We start from the raw sequence: 21,097 nt of genomic DNA, 5'->3' as shown, positions 1-21,097 counted from the left end.
TGGGCTGCTTTGTTCTAAAGAACTAGCTCTTAAAAATAGGGTGTTATGGGTGGGATGTGTTTGATTAGGTTATTTGATCAACTTTAAAGTGTCATTCCCTCATCCTTTGGGGTTGTTTGTTTGGTTTTTTTTTCTGCTCTGTTTCTAGTGTCCTTTCTTGGAGTTCTGTGCAAGTGTCCTTTACAAAATGACTACCAGGAGGACTCTGGGGCTGCATATCCTCTTCCAGCTGTGAAGGTTTCAATGGACTGGCTGAAACTTAGGCCCAGTGTTTTCCAGGAGGCAGTGGTTGATGAAAGACGGTAGTGAGTGTTAATCTTTCGTTTGATACATTTAATTGCATAAAGTAAAAATAACTGGTGATCCACAAATTAATAATGGGAAAAGTGATCTCATAACTCATTACAGACATCAAAATGATAGAGAATGTATGTGCTAAAAAGTTCATAAAAAAAAAAAAAACATGAGACTTGTGGGCTACATGAGCAAATTCACTGTTTTTAATTGGCTTTAGGTTTGCATGTAACTTTTTTTTTAACATCAGAGGGATCTAACTTATAATGTCTGACTTGAGCATAACTACTGAGTGTACCCTTAGTCTAATCTATTGTAATGATTTCTCAGATTAAGAGATTAAGCCATCTGTTGGGCAGTGCAAGAATCCAGTTTTCTTGGCTCATCATCCAGAAATTAAATTGAATTTAGTAGAGGGGGTCTTTAAATGTCAGCACAGGCATTACTGTTCTGGACTGTTGCTCTGATTTTTCACTTCTGCCTCTAATCTCATAAATTTAGGCTTAAACAGTTCAAAACTCACCAACTTTTTGTACAGCCTGTTAATTATAGCAATTCAATAAAGTGTTTCTGACCTGTAAGATGTTTCTTCAGATCAGAGTGACTGTTACTGACACAGCTGGATGAGTATTTTTCCTAGGATAGCCACTTGAAGGAAAACAGTGTGAAATCAGCTTGCATAGCTAATCTTGTGCGATGTGCCACAGTGGTTTCAACTCTCTCTTGGCAGTGTGCGCTCTAAGATGCGATTCTAGCCAAGGCTCACATTCTCTGTACATTGATGTATGGGGAGCAGGGGTCCTTATAACCTCAGTTTGCTAAATAAGTAATAAGACTCGCTCAAATGTGTGCAAAATCTAAAGCCCTGGAGGTTTGGGAACTTCAATTCCAGAGTTCCTGAAGGCAAGATTAAGGAAAATAAGTTTACAAATTATTTTGAGATGGTAATATGTATTACTGTATGCATATTCTGAAGGAAGACTTTATACCAGTATTTTAATAGGGAAGATTACTAGTTGATATAAAGTAGTCCTTGCAGAAAGGAGATGCAGGCGGTACTTTATGGAGTATCAAAATGAATCTTCAGGTGTGAATGTATATTTTGAATTAGCCAGAGTAGGTCCTTCTGCCCATAAAACTATCAGGCTCTCCTTAAGAACATGCCAGGTTTTTAAATCTGTGGTGTGATAACATGATGTTCTCGGGTATTCATTGTACAAAGGAGCTGTGAAGTGGGCGGCAAACAGCTGTAAAATGCACAGCTGAACTTGAAAAGAAATTTAAGTACTGCTAAGATTTGTCAAAATGGGCATTATTTAGAGCCAACAAATGTAATGGCTACTAACAAGTCGAGATGACTGTCCATCTTCCCCATTATTTGTAAGGATGAGAGTTTTCTTTTTATTTCTATTGGAAGATCCTAATGAAAGTCATTCTTTGCAGACCACACGCACACACATGCGTGTGTGCCTTTATTGGCCTCTTTAATAACCTGATGCCTGTTTTGTGTTGAAGTCTTCCTCACTCTGAATTCATATTTAATTGTGCTCTTGGTTCAAGAAATAATCCTTATTCCTTTTTAAACTTTCAGTTGTCCCCACTCTATGCTTAACACTTTCCTGTGGATAATTAATTGTACCACAAACTGTACAAACATCTGAAATAGGAAGGAAACATGTTTACCTAGAAAAATAGATGAATCTGAAGGCAAGAACTGAGGACAGAAATGACTATATCAATACTAGTGTGTGCTCTTTGGAAATGAGTTTTCCAAACCTGCCCTGTGGAAGCCACATTAGGTCTAGGTTTTTACATGTGTCACTACCTCACTCTTCTTTAGAGATCTCTTATTATGAAATCTCATTATTTCAAATGTTGTACAGGAAGATTGCAATTTACTGTAGGTTGCAGCGGAGTTGCACTCTGTCTTTTTTCCTCCTTCTGTTCCTTGTCAGTCACAGGAAGGAGCTATTGCTTAGTTTAGTGTAGAGAATAAGCATAAACATAATGTTTCCAGTCCCTGCGGAGGTGGAGGAAAGCAGCTGACCTCAGGCTTTCAGGTGCACATTGCATTCTCCAATCCAGGTGCTGGATGATGGCTGAAAGCCTTGCTGAAGGAGGACAGATTCATTTCACTAACACTGAGCACAGTGGGCACTTTCCTAAGATAGTTTTCTGTTGCCTCTGTGGACTTGGTGCCCATCACTAAAGCAGAAGAAGGATGTTTAGACTTTTGGGTTGGAGCTTTTAAAAAACAGGAGAAAGCAGCCTGTTGGTGGCAGTTAAATGTTAACCACCTATGCAGTGATCGTTGCGATTTTTAAATTATTTGCTCCGGGGCCTTTGTAAAGAATTTCCAGTCATTGCTTGTACTGGTATTGCCATTGCAAGGCAGGGGGACTGTTAGTTAACCTCTAGTTTAATGGTCTTACTCAATGCAACTGTTACTTAGACCTTCTTAACCTTTCTGGTAACTGTTTCAGTGCTACAGTACTGTGTTAAAGTTTGCAGAACAGAAGTACTTATGTACAGCTCTATCTTAATTTGTTTAGCTTCCCAACTGATTAATTGACTGTGCCTTGAGAGCAGTCAGCTTTGGACTGGAAAGCTTGAATTGCAAACAGGTGCTCTGAACGTTTGCTCGTACAATAGGTTTGTCTACTTAAATTCATTGCAGCCTTTCTGACTTGCTGGGTAATGAACACTATGCTGCGAGAGCCTGGCTTCCTTGGTAACTTTAGATTGGCTTTTTAAAAATCTTACTTTTTTCAAGAAAGTGGTCTTTTCCCTGATACTTGAGAGAAACTTTACCTTTTCTTGGGAATCATAGGATTAATGGAAGCTGCGACTGTGTAACAGAGTTCAATGTTTTCTTGGTAAGGCGAATAGATTCCATGTTTTGTAGTTTTCTCTTACAGTTTGTCTGTTTTCTGATTTGTAGCATATGGCCCTGGCTGATTTCTCTTCTAAACAGCTTCCAGCCTCATGAAGAAGATCTATCCAATAATAATGGTAAGGATACTTCTAGTCTGTGCTGTAAAGAACAGGGAACGATGCACGTTTTTCCTGATGTTCTGGGGAATTGCAGTTGAAGAGCAAATAAGGGAGCAAGTTGTCTTCTAGTATTTGTGCAGATGAATACTTTGCAAATGCTGCTTTCTCGTGCTGAGCGGACTTTGCTCTACTTTATCATTCCTGAGCTCCTCAGATTGCAGGGTGGACCAGTGCAATTGAGCATGTTAATAGAAGGCTTTACTATGTATAGTGACCTTGCTGAGGTATCTACTTATGATACTGTACTCAATGCTTTGATGCTTTCCTTATGCTGTTTGCTGTCTATTCACCAGCAACCCCCCTTCCAGAAGAATTTGAGTTGCAAGGATTCTTGGCTCTGAGGCCCTCGTTCAGGTGGGTGACAGCTGAAGGAAACTGTACTCTTGCTGATGTCAGTACTTGGATAGATGTTGACCTGTTCTTTACATCTTATTTTTGAATACTTATTACTGTATGGATTGATGTAGGTATCTTTTCAAAACAAATGTAATAGACAATGTAGTAAAACTCTAGGGAAAGTCATGAGCTTATAATATTCCTCATGACTTTTTTGTTTTTCTTCTGTAGTCTTCAGACTAGTAAATTGAAACGGAAAAATTTAAGAAGCAAGAAAAGGAATACTTTTACATGAAAACTGCTTGATGTGTTTTTACTTTGCTGTTTTTCACTCTTGTTTTTAACTGTATCCCCGTACCTAACATCGTGCACAAATGCTGACTAAATATTAGATGTGTTCACTCAACTATTATTTTTGTAATTTTGATTATCACACAGATGAGCTTTTGGCCTTTTGTTTTTTTTAAAAAAAAAAAACCACCAAACTTCTTTAATGTAGATGCATCTTACCGGAAGAGAATTGCATCTGTAAATCAGACATCTGTAACAGTCATGTTTTGAATAGTATCTGGTGAAATTTCACAGCTTATAATAGAGTAATGCTGACCAGTTGTATTTCTAAAGAAATATGATGTTGCAGAGGGTAACTGTGTAATTAATATTATTCCCTCTCCTATGTCAATACTAGGAACTTGGATTTTTCCAAAGGCCACCAGGCAATTACAGGAGATAAGGAAGGGCAACAACGTCGGATACGGCAACAGCGTCTGATCTTCACAGGCAAATGGATTGCTGATAACCAGCCGAGGTAATTGCAAGTAGCTTCTCTGTGTTTCACTTGCTGCTGTAAGCTTAGGTAATGCAGGTGCCAGAGCCGAATGTTTTTTTTTCTCACTGTTCAACACAGCATTTAGATATAACGTGAATACAAGATGCTGACAGCACTAATAACATGTTCTGGGGGTCAGCATGCCATTGCTTCATAGACTGATTATGATAAGGAAAGTATTTGGAGTAATGTACTTGCTTTTCAATTCCTTTCTGTCTTTTTCAGGTTGATTCAGTGTGAAAATGAGGTAGGAAAGCTGTTGTTTCTGACAGAAATCCCGGAACTATTACTAGAGGACCCTAGTGAAGCCAAAGAGAGTCTCGCCTTGCAGGAAACATCTATTGCAGAGCCACTATCTACAGATGGGAGCCCTGGACTCAAATCAGTTCTGTCCTCTGGCAGGAGCCTGAACAACAACTGTGACACAGGAGAAAAACCAATGGTCACGTTCAAAGAGAACATCAAGCCACGGGAAATTAACAGAGAGCAAGGGCGAATCTATCCCCCTAAAGATGTAGGTAGGGAAAGACGGGACTATAGCAAAGGAATAGTAGCCAATAAGAATGATGGAAAGAAGGATAACAATAAAAGAAAGAATGAGACCAAGAAATGCGGCTTGGATAAGATGCAGGAAGCAGGAAAGCAGAACGTGGCAGTTCAGGTAAGCCTTTAGATCAAAGGGATACTGCGTCTTTGGCAGTACGATGTTTGTGTTGGGGCCGTCACTGCTTGTGTAGAGTACGGTAGAGTAAAGGTCTCGCGGTGGGTCCTACAGGTACGGCTAATGCACAGAAAAAAATAGAAACACATCTATCTCAAAGACCAGGTATTAGTGATCTTTGGGTCTCTGCCCTTTTCCTTGATGCTGTCTCAATTTGTTGGGGAGGAAAAGACAGGGAGCAATGAAAGGTGATTTTGCTATGTTAATTATCTTAAAAAACAAGCTTTTAGCTATTGTTCCATGAATTATTCAAGGCTACCAAGGCAGTTCACGTGGCCAGGTCGTAGTCATGCTCTTACCCATGCTATGGTCTGTTGTGAAGGAACTGGGTACTCTGCGCTTTCAGTTCAGTCAGCTTGTGCACATTCAATAAATTGAACACATCGCAAAAACGCTAAATTGTATATGTGGAGTAAGATCCTCTGTACTGTGCGTGCAGTCAGGTGGCCCTCTGTGGAAGTAAGGAAAGCCACACTGCTCTTAAACTGTGAATCTCTGCTCAGACGCTTGCTCAAAATTGTTGGTTTTCACATCAGCTGCTCTTTTATCAGTAGTATTTTTTGAGGCATGCTTTTTTGCTCTGTTTCTGTGAGTATTACGTACAAAAATGCTCACCTCATAAGTAAATAGTGAATTTACTGGTCTGACTTCCATCGAGTTGTAGTAAATAAGGGTGGAGAGTTTCAGGGTTGGTCTGATCTGTGCCTGGATAGTTTGGCTGCATCTCAGTCATTCCCTGATGACGTCTGGAGGCATTTAATGATAGTGATGGAGACTCTATTAATTTCCCTAGAGAAACTGTGTCAGTTCTTCACTGTTCTTGCAAGTGGAAATTATTTCCTAATGCACTTCATCTCCCTTGCCTCTGTGTAAGCCTATTACTACTTTCCAGGACAGGTCTGCAGAATAACTTAAGTCTTCCTCTTTGCAACTGCTCTGAAGGCCTGTGTAATTGAGGTCTTGTTTTCCCTAGGCTAGACAAACCAGCTCTTTCAGTCTTTCCGGCTTGTGGTGTTAGGACCCTTGGATCATTCTTCTTGTTCTTCTCCTGATTATTTGCTGTTAAACATCATCGTTATGAAATGGAAGGTGTGAACTGGCAGTGTTGTTCAGTTGGTTTTGCAGGGGGTCCTACCAAGGTGGGTAAAGGGGAGTAGCCTACAGAAACCATGTGGCAATGGTTCGTGAGTCACTGAACAAGAGTCGGGTATCTGAAAAAAACCTTAGGTAGGTGAGTTAAAATAGCAGGTTTCTTACTTGTTGAACATGTCTGGAATGTCGTTGCAGGCCTGAGCACAACTCCTAATTTCAGTGTTCATGCCCCTGTCTTGCAAAATAAGGACTTAAGGCTGATAAAACCTACCAGATCTTCTGAGAAGTATGTGTAGTTTTTTGGATAGGGAAGATATTTTAATTCTAACTCAGCTGATTTATCAAAAATTTGCTTGTCTTAAGAGAGAACAAACCTAGGAAAAACTTATTTCAAACCCAGCTGTAGTGGAATCTGTTCTGATGTGGTTGGTCACTCTTCATCTCTTGTTGAACAGGAATGAATTTTGACTTTTTAGTTCCATCAGCTGTATTTGTTATGGCAACTATTAAAATGAAATACCTTTTTGTTTTATATAGTTTGGTGGACTTATTTATTCAGACCTACTCCAGAAGATGGGGAAGGTTTGCTTCACCCTGACTGAGGAGAAACCAGTGTAGGTTTTCCCCTGACTGGTGGTCTGTTAGCACTCTGCTTTGGCCTTCCTCGATATTTCAGGCTTTTATCTTCTCCATGGTTCATTGCCTTCCAAAGCCTAAATGCTGCAAATGTTGCAGCTCCTACTTAGGAAAAATGTTAAGAATGTTACACGTAAGTAATTAGTCCTCTTTTGCAGATAAGAGGAAAACTTCCACGGTCAGACAGGATCGTGAAAGTGTGGCATAGGTTGAATCTGTGCTCTTTAGGGGAAAATAACGTTAGGTGCTGAGGAAGGTTGCATGCCGGCTTGCTCAAGGTGTAATGTACTCTTAAGAGGCCACTGTGATGAAATGGTGCTTCTCTCAAGCACTGTGTGGGAACCCTCAGGACTGGTGGGGAGTAAATATTTGGTAGTAGTGACACTTTTTTGAGGTGAGGTCAAGTAGAAGCAGGGAAGCAACTGAAATTTGGCTGTCTTGATTAATCAATTTTAGTTATTAGCTTTTAAAAGTTAACTATAAATCATGCAGGGGGTCTTTTGGAAGCCACCTTTGGAAATGTGATAGCAGCTTTGAGTTTGATGGACTAGAGCTCATGTTTTGAAATCCCACGGCAGGAAGTGTGTCTTTGAATTCTCCAACATTGCTATGAAAGAGTGCATAGCTCTCAGTATGGGTTATAAAAATGTTTGGCTCATTGTGGAGAAAAAAGGGACAGCACAATATAAGTTGAATATACAGAATGTGATGAAGGGCGAAGGCGGGCAGTGAATAGATGCGGCATGAGCAGGGGCTGCATCATTCATGGTGCTTAGCATCAGCCAGAACCTTGAGGTGGAGTTCCCTCCTGACTTTTTCTAGCAGGAGATCAAAAATACACCCAAACCTCCCAGTCTTACAATCTACTTTTTTAATTAAAGGCAAAAAAATAAACTACATTCCCATAATTTCTAAATGGGGAAATTCAGAATTATTTGAAAAAGAACTTAAAGCGTTTGAATGCATCTACCCCTTTACTGTATTTGGGCAGAAAAGACCTGCCCTCTAACTCCTTTCAACTCAGCAGCACTAAATGTTGAAATAAACCCCACGCAGTTTTGGTTTGTTTGGTTTGGATTTTTTTAATTTGGTCCCTGATAAAACCCTTTCTTTCAATCACCTTTGAGGCTTGGCATCAGGTCTGCTCCTGGGCCCTTTCTGTATTGCCCGGGTTCCTTGCTTGCTGTCTTTTTCCTGCCTGCTCCATCTTGCATTCCAGGCAGTTCTGCCGAGCTGAACAGAAAGGGAAAGTAGTCTTCCCCTCTGTCTTCCTCTCCAGGAAGACCCAGACCGCAGCAGACTCAGAATCAGGTAAACATTACATTACATTCTTCTCTCTGCCTTTAACTGGTGCAGCTCTTTTAACAGAACATACAGCGGTTACACAGTAAACTGAAAGAGGTTAAGCACTTCTGCTATTTGTCTTGTTTGCTCTCGGTCAAAAGAATTTCATAGTATGCAGTAGTTTGTGCATATACATCACCGTATGAATTAGGCTGAAAGAGTTCCCTAGGAAGAACGTGGTAGCATTTGTTTTTTAAGGTGCTGCAGGTAAGTAGCATGAGTTAGGTTGAAGCAGTGCCCTAGGAGAAGCATAATAGCATCTGCACTTTGTTTTGTTTTTAAGGCACTGCAGGTGAGCAGCATGGTAAGTTCTTTGTATGGTCTGAGGATATTATTATGTCCGCTTCCCACTCTCTTGCTAGAGAAGGAGCCTGTTGCAGTCTTCTGGGTAGATATCCTTAGAGTGCTTTTGTGAGGCAAGGAGTGCCTGAGGACAGGCAGGGTAACCTGCCTGAGATCTGTGAGGAGGGAACTGGATTCCCGTGTTCCAAACCTCTCCCAGTTATTTAGGGAAAAGAAAATAATCTCTCAGACAATCTGGGAGTTCATTTTTTGGCTTGAGACGTGATGTGGGTAATTACAGGAGAAGTTGTCTAATTTCTTCGTTCTTTCTTTTGCATTAGGTGAAATCCCAGACGGAGATGAGGAAGACTCCGGTGTCTGAAGCCAGGAAAACACCTGTAACTCAGACTCCAAGTCAGGCCAGCAGTTCTCAGTTCATCCCCATTCATCACCCAGGAGCCTTCCCTCCCCTTCCTAGCCGGCCAGGTAATTTGCGTCATTCTTTTGAAGTGTGATTTACTGTTGACTGCAAAGAAAATCCTGTAATAGTGGTTGTTACAGCCTCTGAAGGTAGGAGCTGTTTTAATGAACATGCATTCTCACGTTGAGAATCTTACAAAGTAGTGAAGAGGGGGCATAGCAGAACTGAAACGAGATAAATAAGATTCCTTATGCTTTGGAATCAAGGTCTGACATGAAATCTGCCACCTTCCTTCTTGGTTAGTGGGTGTGAGATCAAGGAACTTCACAGTAGGCTGTTTCTGTAGTTAGTCGAAACATGACAAAGTCTTCTGCTAGCTCAGGAGGAAGCATTCGCTGTGCATAGGACTCCATTACAACAGATCAATCACACTGCTTTCTTCTTTAAAGCTCAGTTTCTTTTGTAGTGGTGCTCATGTTTCAGGCTGTAATTTGTGTGGTCTTATTTGCTGTTGTTGCCGCATTGCGTGTTCCCATTTTGTTGTGGAGTGTTCCTGTCATACCTTGCTGTCCATGTTTGCTCACGAAATAGCTGGAAGCTGTAACTTCCCTGCAGCTGTTATGTGTAGTTGCTCAATATAAGACAGAGGGACATCTTCCCTGTCCCAAAGTCAGCATAAAATTGTGGCCTGTGAGACACAGAATTAAAGCTTGCCTTCCAAACCTGGCTTTTCAGTGTGAACCACAGGAAAGAAATTGATCTTGCGGATATGAGGATTTGTTTGCTTACCATCTGTCTCTATCTAAATTGATCCTGAGACTGGTGATCCTCTGGGAGGAGGCAGTAGACTTATTGATTGCTTCTGTCCATTGCTCCAGAAGTTTAGTCCGTGAAAATGCCTGTGTTTGAAGGGAAGGGAACTTTGGGGGTAAAGCATTAAAAACCCCAGAATGATGAAGGAAAAAGGTGGTGGTGGGGGGAAAGCAGGGAGATTGGGGGGGGGGAAACACATGGCTCTCCCAGATACTGCCCTGGCTGACTGTTATCAGTGCCTGCAATATTATAAGAAAACTCAAGAACAAACTCTGAATAACCCTTTGATCACAGCCATGTACATGCAAAGGTGAGAAAGGACATTATGGTGCATGTATACAAACTGTACTTGGTGTTCCCTGTCCTTATGGCCTAAATGAGCAAAATAGGGGGGAAAAAAAAAAAACAACAAACCCCAAACAACCAAAAGCAAAAACCCACACTAAATGTTTTCTTGAGGGAGCTACCTGCTCTGCCAAATCGCGATTAAAGTTGCGTTTTTATCTTTCCCAGGGTTTCCACCTCCGACATACGTTGTCCCCCCTCCTGTGGCTTTCTCCATGAGCACAGGGTACACCTTCCCAGGTGGTGTTTCTGTCCCAGGAACCTTCCTCCAGCCCACAGCTCACTCGCCTGCAGGAAACCAGGTGCAAGGTGGGAAACAGTCCCACATTCCTTACAGCCAGCAACGGCCCTCCGGACCAGGGCCAATGACCCAGGGACCTCAGCAAACGCCACCTCCTTCCCAGCAACCCCTCTCATCTTTACCAGCTCAGGCAACAGCACAGTCCGCAAGCCAGTTACAGGTCCAAGCTCTGGCCCAGCAACAGCAGCAACAGTCCCCTACGAAAGCTGTGCAGGGCCTGGGGAAGAGCCCACCACACCACTCCGGATTCCAGCAGGTAAACTTGACTAATGCAATGTGCTAAGCTTCGTTTAAAAATAAATGGCAACATTCAAGACTTCCGTTCCTGGATTACCTTTTCAAAACAGTCGTTAAAGACCTTAGTGTGGAATTTTGATCTGTGAACTTCCGGGCAAATTTGAAAAAGAGCTGAAGTTTAGTGGGTATGAATGTACGATTCTGTAACTGAGAGAAAGGTATCTGCTGGAATGGGAAGGTGGTCATCTGTTTTCTGTGTGTTTCTGTTTATAGACAAGGTATGAAGGTGATATTTCTGATCAGGTATTTCTGTCTTAGGCCTTCCTAGTTTTCTTGTGTGAGTAATGAGGACTGAGTCTGAACCTTCACCCACACTCTCCTTTTGGCTAACTGGGTTGCAGTGTCAGTTCCTTCACAGCTTTTAGTTTTATGCTCACGTCGTGCTGGAGAAAATCTCCCTTCTGGCATGTCTGGACTCCAATGGTGAGACCCTCCTGGTGTTCTGGGCAGCAAAATGCTGGCTCAGTACCTTAGCAAAGGTGTTTATAAGGTACTGGATTAGAGTAAGGATTATACTTGGCTGTTGGCGTAAAGCTTGACTAGGGAGTATTAGATGCCTATTGAGACTGTGCATTTTGGTGAATAACATAGCAAATCAGAATGTTTGTGGAATGCCTATCACAAGTCAGCCAGACTGACAGTTTGAATGGAGTTAGGCGTTCAGTTAACATTAATTGTTCCTACCTGCTGGTGAAATCATGTGTCTCTGCCTCAGTTTCCACAGACAGACTCGTCAAAGCAACTCTGGAACCCGCCTCAAGTCCAAGGCTCACTGGGGAAGATCATGCCCGTAAAGCAGTCCTATTACCTGCAGGCCCAGGACCCTCTCAAATTATTTGAACAGTCATTACAGCCTCCCGTGATGCAACAGCAACCTCTGGAGAAAAAAATGAAGCCTTTCCCAATGGAGCCATATAACCAGAACCCCTCAGAAGTCAAGGTGCCAGAATATTACTGGGACTCTTCCTATGGCATGGCTGACAATAGGGTGATGGCACAGCAGTCTAACATGGACCGCAGGGGAAAACGGCAAGGAGTCTTCCGCCCAGAGCAGGATGCTGTCTCCAGGATGACCTTTGAGGTAAAGATCCATGCTATAAGTGCTGAAAACCAATGAGGCTCTGATATTCCTGACAACTCTAGGAGTTTCCCTGTTTCAGGAATGCCCTGTAGCCCCGAGTAGGTCAATGTGAACTTATGTAGTAGGGAGCTGGGTATCAGTAAATGGGATTCCAGCAAACAGTGATGAATTCTCCATGTTAGTTGGCTGTGTGTGGGATCCGGCTCTTGAAGATTTGGTTTCAAGTAGGTGTAAGTCTTGTTCAGTGTAGATGTGACATTGATCTCTGTGCTGTGTCTGTCAGGTCGAGAAGCGTGGCAGCTGATAGTTTTAGGGAAAATTCTTGTCTGGCAACTGATGAAAACCATAAAAGCCATCAAAATAATTGCAGTTGAATTATTACCCTTTAGATGAACTCTTGACACCAGTATAGTACCTTGAGTGTGTTGAATGGCTGAGGCTGCAATAGTCAGACTGAGGCTGGAAATCAAGGATGGTAGGAGCAGCCTTGTCTTGGATTATTTTTCTGGTTTTTCCTGCAAATCCCACCATGCAGTGAGAGAGCTGAACGACTTCCTTAGCTCTTAGTTGCACTAATGGAATACTTTGCTTCTGTTCATGCAGTTGTGCTTCATGTTGCTGTTTATAAAACCTGCAATCTTTGTTATTTGTTAACAGTCCTGAAGTTGTCTGCGAGTGCTTTTGGCGATGTTTATAAAGAAACTTAAACAGAGGCCTCTTTAAACCTTTGGTCAGATGCGCCTCTGTAAATGCACTCAGGATTTTCAGAAGGTCAGCTGAGATCACTTGGCTTATCCTTCAGAGAGAAAAGCCAGACAATATACAGGAGTCTGCCGCTACCCTGATGTCAGGTTGTGGTTTTTAGATGGAGATGGGATCAAAGCCTTGCTCTCATCCCTAAAAGGGAAACCTTGCATTGGTGCAAGCACAGTGCAGTACGGACAGAAGCTGTACCCGTGATGCTATGTGTTTTAAGCATCCGTCACAAAACTCAAGATATCAAGTTTGACCAGCACTTTGCAGGGTTTTTTGGCCCAGTGGTCTGGTCAGCTGTACATTGGCATAGCTGCCATTAGCAGTGGAAATAAGTCTCGTGAGATTTAAACTCCACAAATAGAGGAGGAAAGAAGATGCAAACGTAATTTTACTTGAAACCTAAATTACTCACAGGTCAGCTATAGAAGAATAATTGTAAGATTTCATGTTCCTTGTCCTTGAATGTGAAGCAGGTTCAGTATTTGGCATATATGGGAAGCACACGCTCCACTACTTAAAACTAGCTGCCCATCATTTTGATGGTGCGGCACTCCTCCCAGTACATGTTAGGCCACGTGGCTAGTTATGTTTTCTGCTCAGCGTTTTCTCTCTGTGTACCTCGACATACTTCTACCGCACCGCTTTCTCGCCTCGCACTTCTGCATGCCACCTTCTGCCTTTCTCTTGCTATTCTCTTGTCCTGCTGTGGCTTAGCCTCTCCTCGCTGTCTCTTGCTGTTCCCCTTTCTGCCTTCTGTTGTCTCACTGTGCTCATTTCTGTCACTAGGACCCCAAGAGCTCCCCTCTGCTTCCTCCGGACCTGTTAAAGAGTCTGGCTGCCTTGGAGGAGGAGGAAGAGCTGATTTTCTCTAATCCTCCTGATCTTTACCCAGCTCTGCTGGGGCCTCTCGCCTCTCTTCCTGGACGAAGCCTCTTTGTATGTATTTGATGTAATACTGCTGCTTCTCACTCTTAACTGGCACCTCTTTCTTCTGTGAAATTACAAGAAATGTGAAAATCCTTTCTCTCCCCCATCCCTCCTGTCCACTTCCCTGCCTCACCCTTGAGCTAGTCTTCATGCAAGAGCTCAGGCCAGCTGAAGGCCCACAGTATAGCTCTTGGGCCAAATCCAGGCCAGCTAATTTGTTCAGAAATCAGAACAACAGTGGGGTTTTTTCTAAGTACAGTCCACAAGAGAGATGTTGATGCATCATTTAATGCACTTACTCTTCTGCAGTTGTATGGGCTTAGTAATAAGGGCAGGGGGGAGCACAGATTCAGCTGTGGGAAGTCATCAGAATAAGTGTGGCTTATTATTATCTGCATATAAAGATTCCATAGAGGCAGGGCGAAGCTGCCCTACTAAATGCAGAAGAGATTGTAAAAGAGCAAGATGGCTTTGGAAGAAAACTGCAAGCAACTGGCTAAATAATCAGTAACTCCTATAGAAATACAGTCACTTTTGACAGACTGAGATTTCCCCCCCCCCCCCTACATTTATGTATTAAAACCTTCCTAGTTCACTAGCTGGAGGGTCTTAGAGCTGCTGAATTTGTAAATTGCCTCTGAAAATGCAGTACACCTTTCTAGTATGGCTACAAGCATGTTCATTAAATACTACAGTTTCAGATTAGTAGCAGTAACAAAGAGGAGTTATTTGTGACTCTTCGAAATTTCTGATTAAGTCTATTCCTCAATTATTTTACATGCCATCCCAAGGAGCCAGTAGCAAAATAGACACCCATTTCTGTCTCATTAGATACCTTTGCTAAGAAACTAATAGCTGCTTCTTCAGCAGCTTCCTTTGAAGCTCCTAGTGTTGCTGTCTGCTGACAAATGGAAGGAAGTTCTTCTCTGTGCAAGCTGTGTGGATATGCAGAGGGTGAATTTTGTCTGCCTTTTAAAATGTGCTTTCACAGTAATGAGTTGTCACTTTGAAAATCTAACAAGCTAGGAGCTGCTTGCCAAGAAAATGAGGCTATTTGTCTTAGGTTTTCAGGATAAAAGCGAAGATATTCCAGATATTGAGACCATGTTAAAGAGGGAGGGACGCTGGTTCATGTTTTTGTTGTTTGAACAATACATTTAAAAACATCTGACATGCTGAGCTGGTATGAGTGCAAGAGGGCTTTTATTTGGAACAAGACTACAGCTTTCGTTTTGGATCACACACAGTTTTACTTATGGCTTCACTAATTCTATGGCTTGGTGATCCTGATCCTAAATTTGGTGGCGTTCGTTGTCTACCAGCCGAGCTTTATAACTTTTCTTCAGTTTCTGTATCGATGATAACTGATCCTATTTCTTCCCTAAATAGGCTTGTTTCGGAGACAATATTTTTTCAGTGCTTAATCATAGCAAGAACCAAAGAGAAAGCTGAGAAATATTATGGTGGAAATAACAGCTGTATGAGAGGGGGTGGCGTAGATGATGGAAAAGGTCGTGGTCCATACTATCTTAACATGGAACCCTAGGGGAGTTTTGGAACCTCTGTTTTAAACACTGAGGGTTTTTTCCTTCCTGCCTACAGTCATTTATAATGAAAATGAGAGAGCGCTAAATGAAACTTGGACTGTTCAACCCATTTAAAAAATCACAGCACTTGGCAGCTCTTGCTGTCTAAGAATGTCTGTACAGCAGGGGTGCTCTCAGAACCGCAAAATGTTCTGTCAGTAGCAACATACAAGAGTCTAATCATGTTTGAAGGAGTCCTCTGGTCACTGGGAAGGATTCTGTCTCCTTTGTACCAGGTTTTACACAACCGTAGGGGTGTTTTGGCAGGAATCTCCCCTCTAGATGTATCAGACAGAGTCTTACACTTAGGATTTGAAAAGCTGTTCTGGCAGTGGGGTTTGTCTGAGACTCTCAGCTGTTATGATTGTTGATTTTTAGATATTGGTTACAGTTAGTAGGGAAACTACTGATTTTCTGCATTTGTTAGTTTGCTCCCCCTCTCCTCCAAGGTGCTGCAGCTAAAATACAAGGAAGGTTTTAAATGTCACCAAAAACACCTTGGCAGTTTCTGATAGCCTACTTTCCCCCTGCTCGCTACACTGAACGCTAACTGCTCTTTTTCCCTTTTTGGTTTCTGAAGAAGTCCCTGCTGGAAAAACCATCAGAATTGATGTCTCAGTCGTCATCTTTCCTGTCCCTCAGTGGCTTTTCTCTTAATCAGGTAAGTGAGGACCAGAGTCTGCAGCCCTTTGCTGTTTGAGCTTGCCATTAAACTAGGTAACATGGCAGAAATATGGGGATATCCTTTTGTTCAAACCAATGGAAAACCTGAAAGAAATCCATATGGGTGCCTAATTTCAGTCTGTATCGGCAAGATTATCTTTGCCTTTATCAGTTGTCTTCCCAAATTCATCCTGGCTATAGTTCTGCAGACGTACTGTTGAATCTTGCTGAGTTGAGGGGCTCCTTGCTCTTAGTAGAATTGTGGAGTTGACTGAAAAGGTGCATCTCAAGGTGTTATGGTGTGTAGGTTTTTATTTCCTGAGCAATGGATTACCCATTCTCTTCCAGAGAGCTGAGCATGGTCTTGATACAATTTTTGTGAGTAGTGGGAATTTAAAGATTTTTTGTGAAGGCTTTGCAGTTCAGCCAGGAGAAATCTGTCCTGATTCAGAATGTGATTGTCTTCATGTTAAATAAAATGGTCAAAGAAGAGGGGGCTGGCGAGTGAAAAAGGAGTTAGGAAAATATTTTGATCTATAATTGTTTCCTTTTACAGTCTCAGTGTTTGAAATAAATCCAATACCTAAACTCGTACATTCATTTTTTTGCAGGAAAGATATCCAAATAACAGCATGTTCAATGAGGTATATGGGAAAAACATGAATACCAGCACAAAAACAGAAGTCACCCCTTCAGTTGCCCATCAGGAGACTTCACTATATTCTCTCTTTGAAGGGACTCCGTGGTCTCCATCCCTTCCAGCCAGCTCAGGTAATCCTGGTATGGTTTTTCTTGTGTCTAGTGATTTAAGAGGGTTTGAGTTAATTCTGAACCTACTGCAAGTTAAATGTAACCAGAAATTAAAAAAGTACCTGCTTGACAAGGTGTCTGAAGGTTTCTGTTTGTTTTTCTTTATATATCCTCAGAAATATGAGGGGATTCTGTAATTAATATAGCGTAAGAACCTGGATTTTAATTGAAGTAGTTGAGCAGGATAAAAGTTGTAGGAAGTGTTAAATCCTGAAATCTCTTTAACTTAGATTCCTGACGAGCATTTGGGAGTAGGGCTTTAACTCAAACATCCGTATACTTTCAGTGTTGCTGCTTTGGAAAAAGCAGGAAGAACTGGATTTCATAATGTAGATATTTGAAAGAGAAAGAAACTGTATGATGAAGAGTGTGGAAGAAAATGTGATGGGTTTTTTGTTTGTTTTTGCTGTTAAGCAGCCTACAAAGCAAACCAGCTTTTTCCCTAGTAATTATATTAAAGGCATAAAACATAACTATTAGGTAATGATTTTATTCTCACTAAAAATCCAGAAGAGCGTGGGGGGAGGAATTAGTTGACTCTAAGAAACGAGTGGATTTTAAATAACATCTGCACTGGATGAGATTTTTGGGTGCACTGAGACTTCTGCAGCCAACCAGGAATAGCCGTTGTGGGTGAAATGGAAGGAGTTGCAAAGTGCTTTCATTCTAGCAGGATTTATGGCTCATGGTTTCAGCTTTCTCTCCCTTCACCTCTTCATTCAAGACCACATAGTCTCCTGCCACCCTGCTATGCTGTGTTCGTCTTCAGGCGTTGTTCTCTCCTGCCTGCAGATAGGCTTTCCATGCTTGCTCTCCTCTTTTGCTCAGTATGGGTTCTGGTCTGAATTTCTTTAAGATTCATAGAAGTGTAAACATTCACAGAGTTTGGGAGTTCGAGTTGTAAACTTGCAAACTCCTCAAGGTCTAATGTCACTTTTTTATTGGTTTGTCAAGCTTGGAGACAGATGATTTTTTTTTTTTTTTTTTAGTTTGAGAAAAGTTTTTGAGAAACATGGGGAAAACTCACTTTGGCTAGCCAGCCCTCTTGAGGTTTCCTGGTTTTTGGTTTTTCTGGTAAGCACATGTATACAAGAACAGAATGACTGTGTTTAATGCATATGCACAAAAATTTTCGCTCAGAACTTAGGAATTTGCATTACGCTCGTGTAATGGAGGGAATAAAAACTGACCTTCAGCACTGGAGAAAACTGGGTGATGACAGAATTTGCAGCAGCGCTAAGAAATTCAAAGTCGGGAGGCTCCTGCTGTTTCTGTTGACCTTTTTCCTCTTGCCTTGTAATCACTAGATCATTCGACACCAGCCAGCCAGTCTCCTCACTCCTCCAACCCCAGCAGCTTGCCAAGCTCCCCTCCAACCCATAACCACAATTCTGTTCCCTTCTCCAACTTCGGACCTATTGGGACTCCAGACAACAGAGACAGGAGAGTCGCAGACCGCTGGAAAACAGATAAGCCAGGCAAGTGCCGGGTTCCAGGCTTGCGTGAAGCCAGCTGATGGCGTTTGTTTTGCTACTTTCCTTTGAACTTGTCTTTCTCCCGTTTTAGCGATGGGAGGGTTTGGTCTGGACTATCTCCCAGCAACATCGTCATCTTCGGAGAGCAGCTGGCACCAGTCCAGCGCTCCCAGTGGCACCTGGGCAGCCCAAGGCCCTCCTGCTATGGAGGACTCCTCAGCTGTGCTTATGGAGAGCCTGAAGGTATGTTTGACTGAAACCGTGCTCAGGAATGGGTGCTTGTCTGTGGGGCCAGAAGATCCAGTGACGGGTGTTAGCCTATTGCAAGCGTCAGAGTTCCGTGTCAGAAACCAAAGGTTTTTTTCCTGCAGATTCACTTAGGCAGGCGATGTGAGAGGTGTGACCAGTGCTGGAAGATGCCGCAGTTTTCCAGTTCTTGCTGTTCTAGAATATTTTGCGGAACAAGACCAGGCTGGCAGAACTGGAAGAAATTATAACATTTGTTTTGACTAGTCTAAAATTAGTAATTGTTAACGTGGGATGAATTTTTAGGCTAATGAGGATTCTGGAGGAGGATGAGCTTCTTCCAGGGAGCCTCTCTTTAGGAGGCCTTCTTTGAAGTCTGGTGACTTTCATGATAAGCCAGGTATGAGTGATAAGGAGAAGAGGGAGAATATAGAAAACGGTCTCCACTTTCTCATCTGTAAGAGGGGGGGCTGTCTGACTCAAGGAGGTGCTAGTGTTGGCTGTTTGTTTTTAGTCCATCTGGTCCAGTTCCATGATGCACCCTGGACCCTCGGCCCTGGAGCAGCTGTTAATGCAGCAGAAGCAGAAGCAGCAACGCGGACAAGGCACCATGAACCCGCCGCATTGAGACAGAGGTGGCAACCCTTGCAAACGAAGGCTCCATAAACCATGGCATGTTGGGTTTGCGGGACTGGCCCACACAGTCCTGTGCAGGTGGCAGCCCTCTCTTCTGTTCCTTGCTGTCAGGAGGGCGTAAGTGCTCCACCGACCCACTGAGTGTGCACAAAACGTCTGCAGTGCAAGAAAACAACATCAGGAACTCTCCCATCCCTGGGCCCTCTGGAGGGAGAGAGGAACTGCTGTTTGTCTCGCTCAGTAACCCAATATCACCGCCTCTCACCTTCTCCATCGTGCATGTCCCCAGCCACATGGGAAGCAAAAGCTGAGAATGAAGGGCAGATGGGAGAAGCCAATGAGAACTTCTCAATCCTTTTCCTCTCTTTGAGGAGATAAAATAGGAATCCATTAATGATTGCTTTGCTGACTGAGAATGTAGTTGAAATTACTCCTAAACATCTTTATTACTATCTCAGTAGTAAGATCACACTGAATTCTTCCGTACACAGACGTGCTTCGTAGTCAGTGTGTAGCAATGAAAGCCCCAGTTGCTGCTCCGGTCAGAGGTGGTTGGTGGCAAGGTGGGGCTCTGTCTCCTGGGCTAGCGAAGGAGTTTCATGAAGGAGAGTCTGGCACTTGACACCACTTCACCTTTCACCCAACGGCTTTGGCCAGCCCACGGGTGGGTTAGAGACTCCAGCATGAAATGCCCTCCTCTCAGTAGGTGTTTGAGCTATAATCGGTGACGTGGGGCATTGCAGCACTCTGCTGGACAAGCAAGTTAACTGCTATGGGGTTTTAAATTAATGTTTGATTCCTGTACATTTTACTGTAGCATAGTGGCTAGCCCCACAAAGGGCAGGCTAGTCTGTGCATTCACAGCCTGACTAATTTTAATAGGTAGGTAGAAAGCTTTCAATGGTTTTTGGTTTGTTTGGTTTTTTTTTTTTTCTTTCTCTCTCCATCCTCCCATCTTCGCTGGACGCTAGTAGTTTCATTACCAACGTGCAACATCTCGCAGAAAATAATCAGGGGTCCAGCAGGGCTGGGTAAAGCCGACAGTCCGCCTGGACAGTGCGGAGCGTACGCACCCCCGCAGGCACGCATCAGCTCTGCAGAAACCCGCGCCCCCCGCCCCCAGCTGCAGCCCCAAACTTTCAGTTCCAGAATGAAATTCAAGGCACCCGTGGACACACATGTGTAACCCACACACGGAAGAAAGCGTAGTGCTGTTCATAGATGAAAAGGTGCAGAAGGGAAAAGGAAAACGTTTTATTTGCTATTTATTAGGGGGAAGGAAGACTGGAAGCTTCGTTAAAGAAAAGGACAGCATTTTTGTTAGGTTTCCCAGGGAAGTTACGGAAACAATCTCAACGTCCATTTGCTGTGTTTAGCAGTAGGGGTTTGTGTGATGATTCAGGATCTCTGAGCTGGAAGTCAGCTGCAGAGCAAAGCACATGCAGGAGCCGAAGTGACACTGGAGTCTGGGCAGCCCCAAAGAATACAAAAAGGGAAGACGGAGGAGACACGATACCCCTCCGGGGGTATGAGCAGCTCCCCCACGATCTCCACCTTAGCAACATCACTGTTCTTTGTTGCATTTCGAAGCTGTATTTCCTTTAAAAAGTCCAAAAAGTGAAGTTCCCACCCAGTGGTAATACGAACCAAACCCCTCTGTACTTCCCTCCAGCCCTCCTGGTTTGTGTATCGAGCTGTGCACCCAGGCAGCTGCGACATTCCAGGGTTTGAACCGTCACTGACTCTTGCACCCTAGACGAGCTAACCAGGTTCGCCATCTCGTTCCCGGCAGTGCCAGGGTCCCAGCCGCACCGTTCCACTTGTGCATGAGCATCCGGCCTCGGGAATGCGTCCGACTCTCGGCTGGGACTCCCCTCCCGCCCTCCGACGCCTGGGGGAGCGAGGGAGGGGGCCCCCAACAGAAACTGGTTTGTGTCGTAAGCTTTTTTTGTGTTTTTTGTCTGTCTGTGCAAGAACCGCAGCTGCTGAAATCAGCTTTGCCTTTAATTAAACCATGTTCTCTCCATCCGGGTCTGTGCGTACCGTTTATTTCCTGTGTAACTTGGCTGCAGGCTTTTAAAAACGCGTTATTTTTCTGGAGAAGTCAGAAGAAGGTTTGAAGTTGATTTTTTTTTTTTTTTCCTCCTATTTG

At 43.1% G+C, this 21,097-nt stretch overlaps 1 protein-coding gene across 5 annotated transcripts in view; it reads left to right on the top strand.

Annotated features, from left to right (window-relative positions):
* The window catches only part of SMG7 (SMG7 nonsense mediated mRNA decay factor), a 56,891-nt gene extending 35,920 nt beyond the window's left edge, over positions 1 to 20,971 (top strand). For 2 of the 5 annotated variants that reach the window (XM_050900618.1, XM_050900617.1), the window contains 14 exons: positions 149 to 305; positions 3,236 to 3,306; positions 3,642 to 3,702; positions 4,373 to 4,492; positions 4,739 to 5,174; positions 8,930 to 9,074; positions 10,336 to 10,724; positions 11,481 to 11,846; positions 13,389 to 13,538; positions 15,696 to 15,776; positions 16,390 to 16,549; positions 17,896 to 18,066; positions 18,155 to 18,306; positions 18,824 to 20,971. In XM_050900618.1, coding sequence (XP_050756575.1) covers positions 149 to 305; positions 3,236 to 3,306; positions 3,642 to 3,702; positions 4,373 to 4,492; positions 4,739 to 5,174; positions 8,930 to 9,074; positions 10,336 to 10,724; positions 11,481 to 11,846; positions 13,389 to 13,538; positions 15,696 to 15,776; positions 16,390 to 16,549; positions 17,896 to 18,066; positions 18,155 to 18,306; positions 18,824 to 18,937 — 2,573 coding nt within the window. In that variant the 3' untranslated portion in view covers positions 18,938 to 20,971. The remainder of the gene's footprint in view (positions 1 to 148; positions 306 to 3,235; positions 3,307 to 3,641; positions 3,703 to 4,372; positions 4,493 to 4,738; positions 5,175 to 8,929; positions 9,075 to 10,335; positions 10,725 to 11,480; positions 11,847 to 13,388; positions 13,539 to 15,695; positions 15,777 to 16,389; positions 16,550 to 17,895; positions 18,067 to 18,154; positions 18,307 to 18,823) is intronic. The other 3 variants (XM_050900621.1, XM_050900620.1, XM_050900619.1) reach the window with 3 other exon arrangements.
* The last annotated feature ends 126 nt before the right edge of the window (positions 20,972 to 21,097 follow it).

Source organism: Gymnogyps californianus, chromosome 8, assembly GCF_018139145.2.
Source record: "Gymnogyps californianus isolate 813 chromosome 8, ASM1813914v2, whole genome shotgun sequence".
Lineage (NCBI taxonomy): Eukaryota > Metazoa > Chordata > Aves > Accipitriformes > Cathartidae > Gymnogyps > Gymnogyps californianus.
The sequence above is the reverse complement of the archived record's forward strand: the minus strand, read 5'-3'. Positions and strand labels throughout refer to the sequence as shown.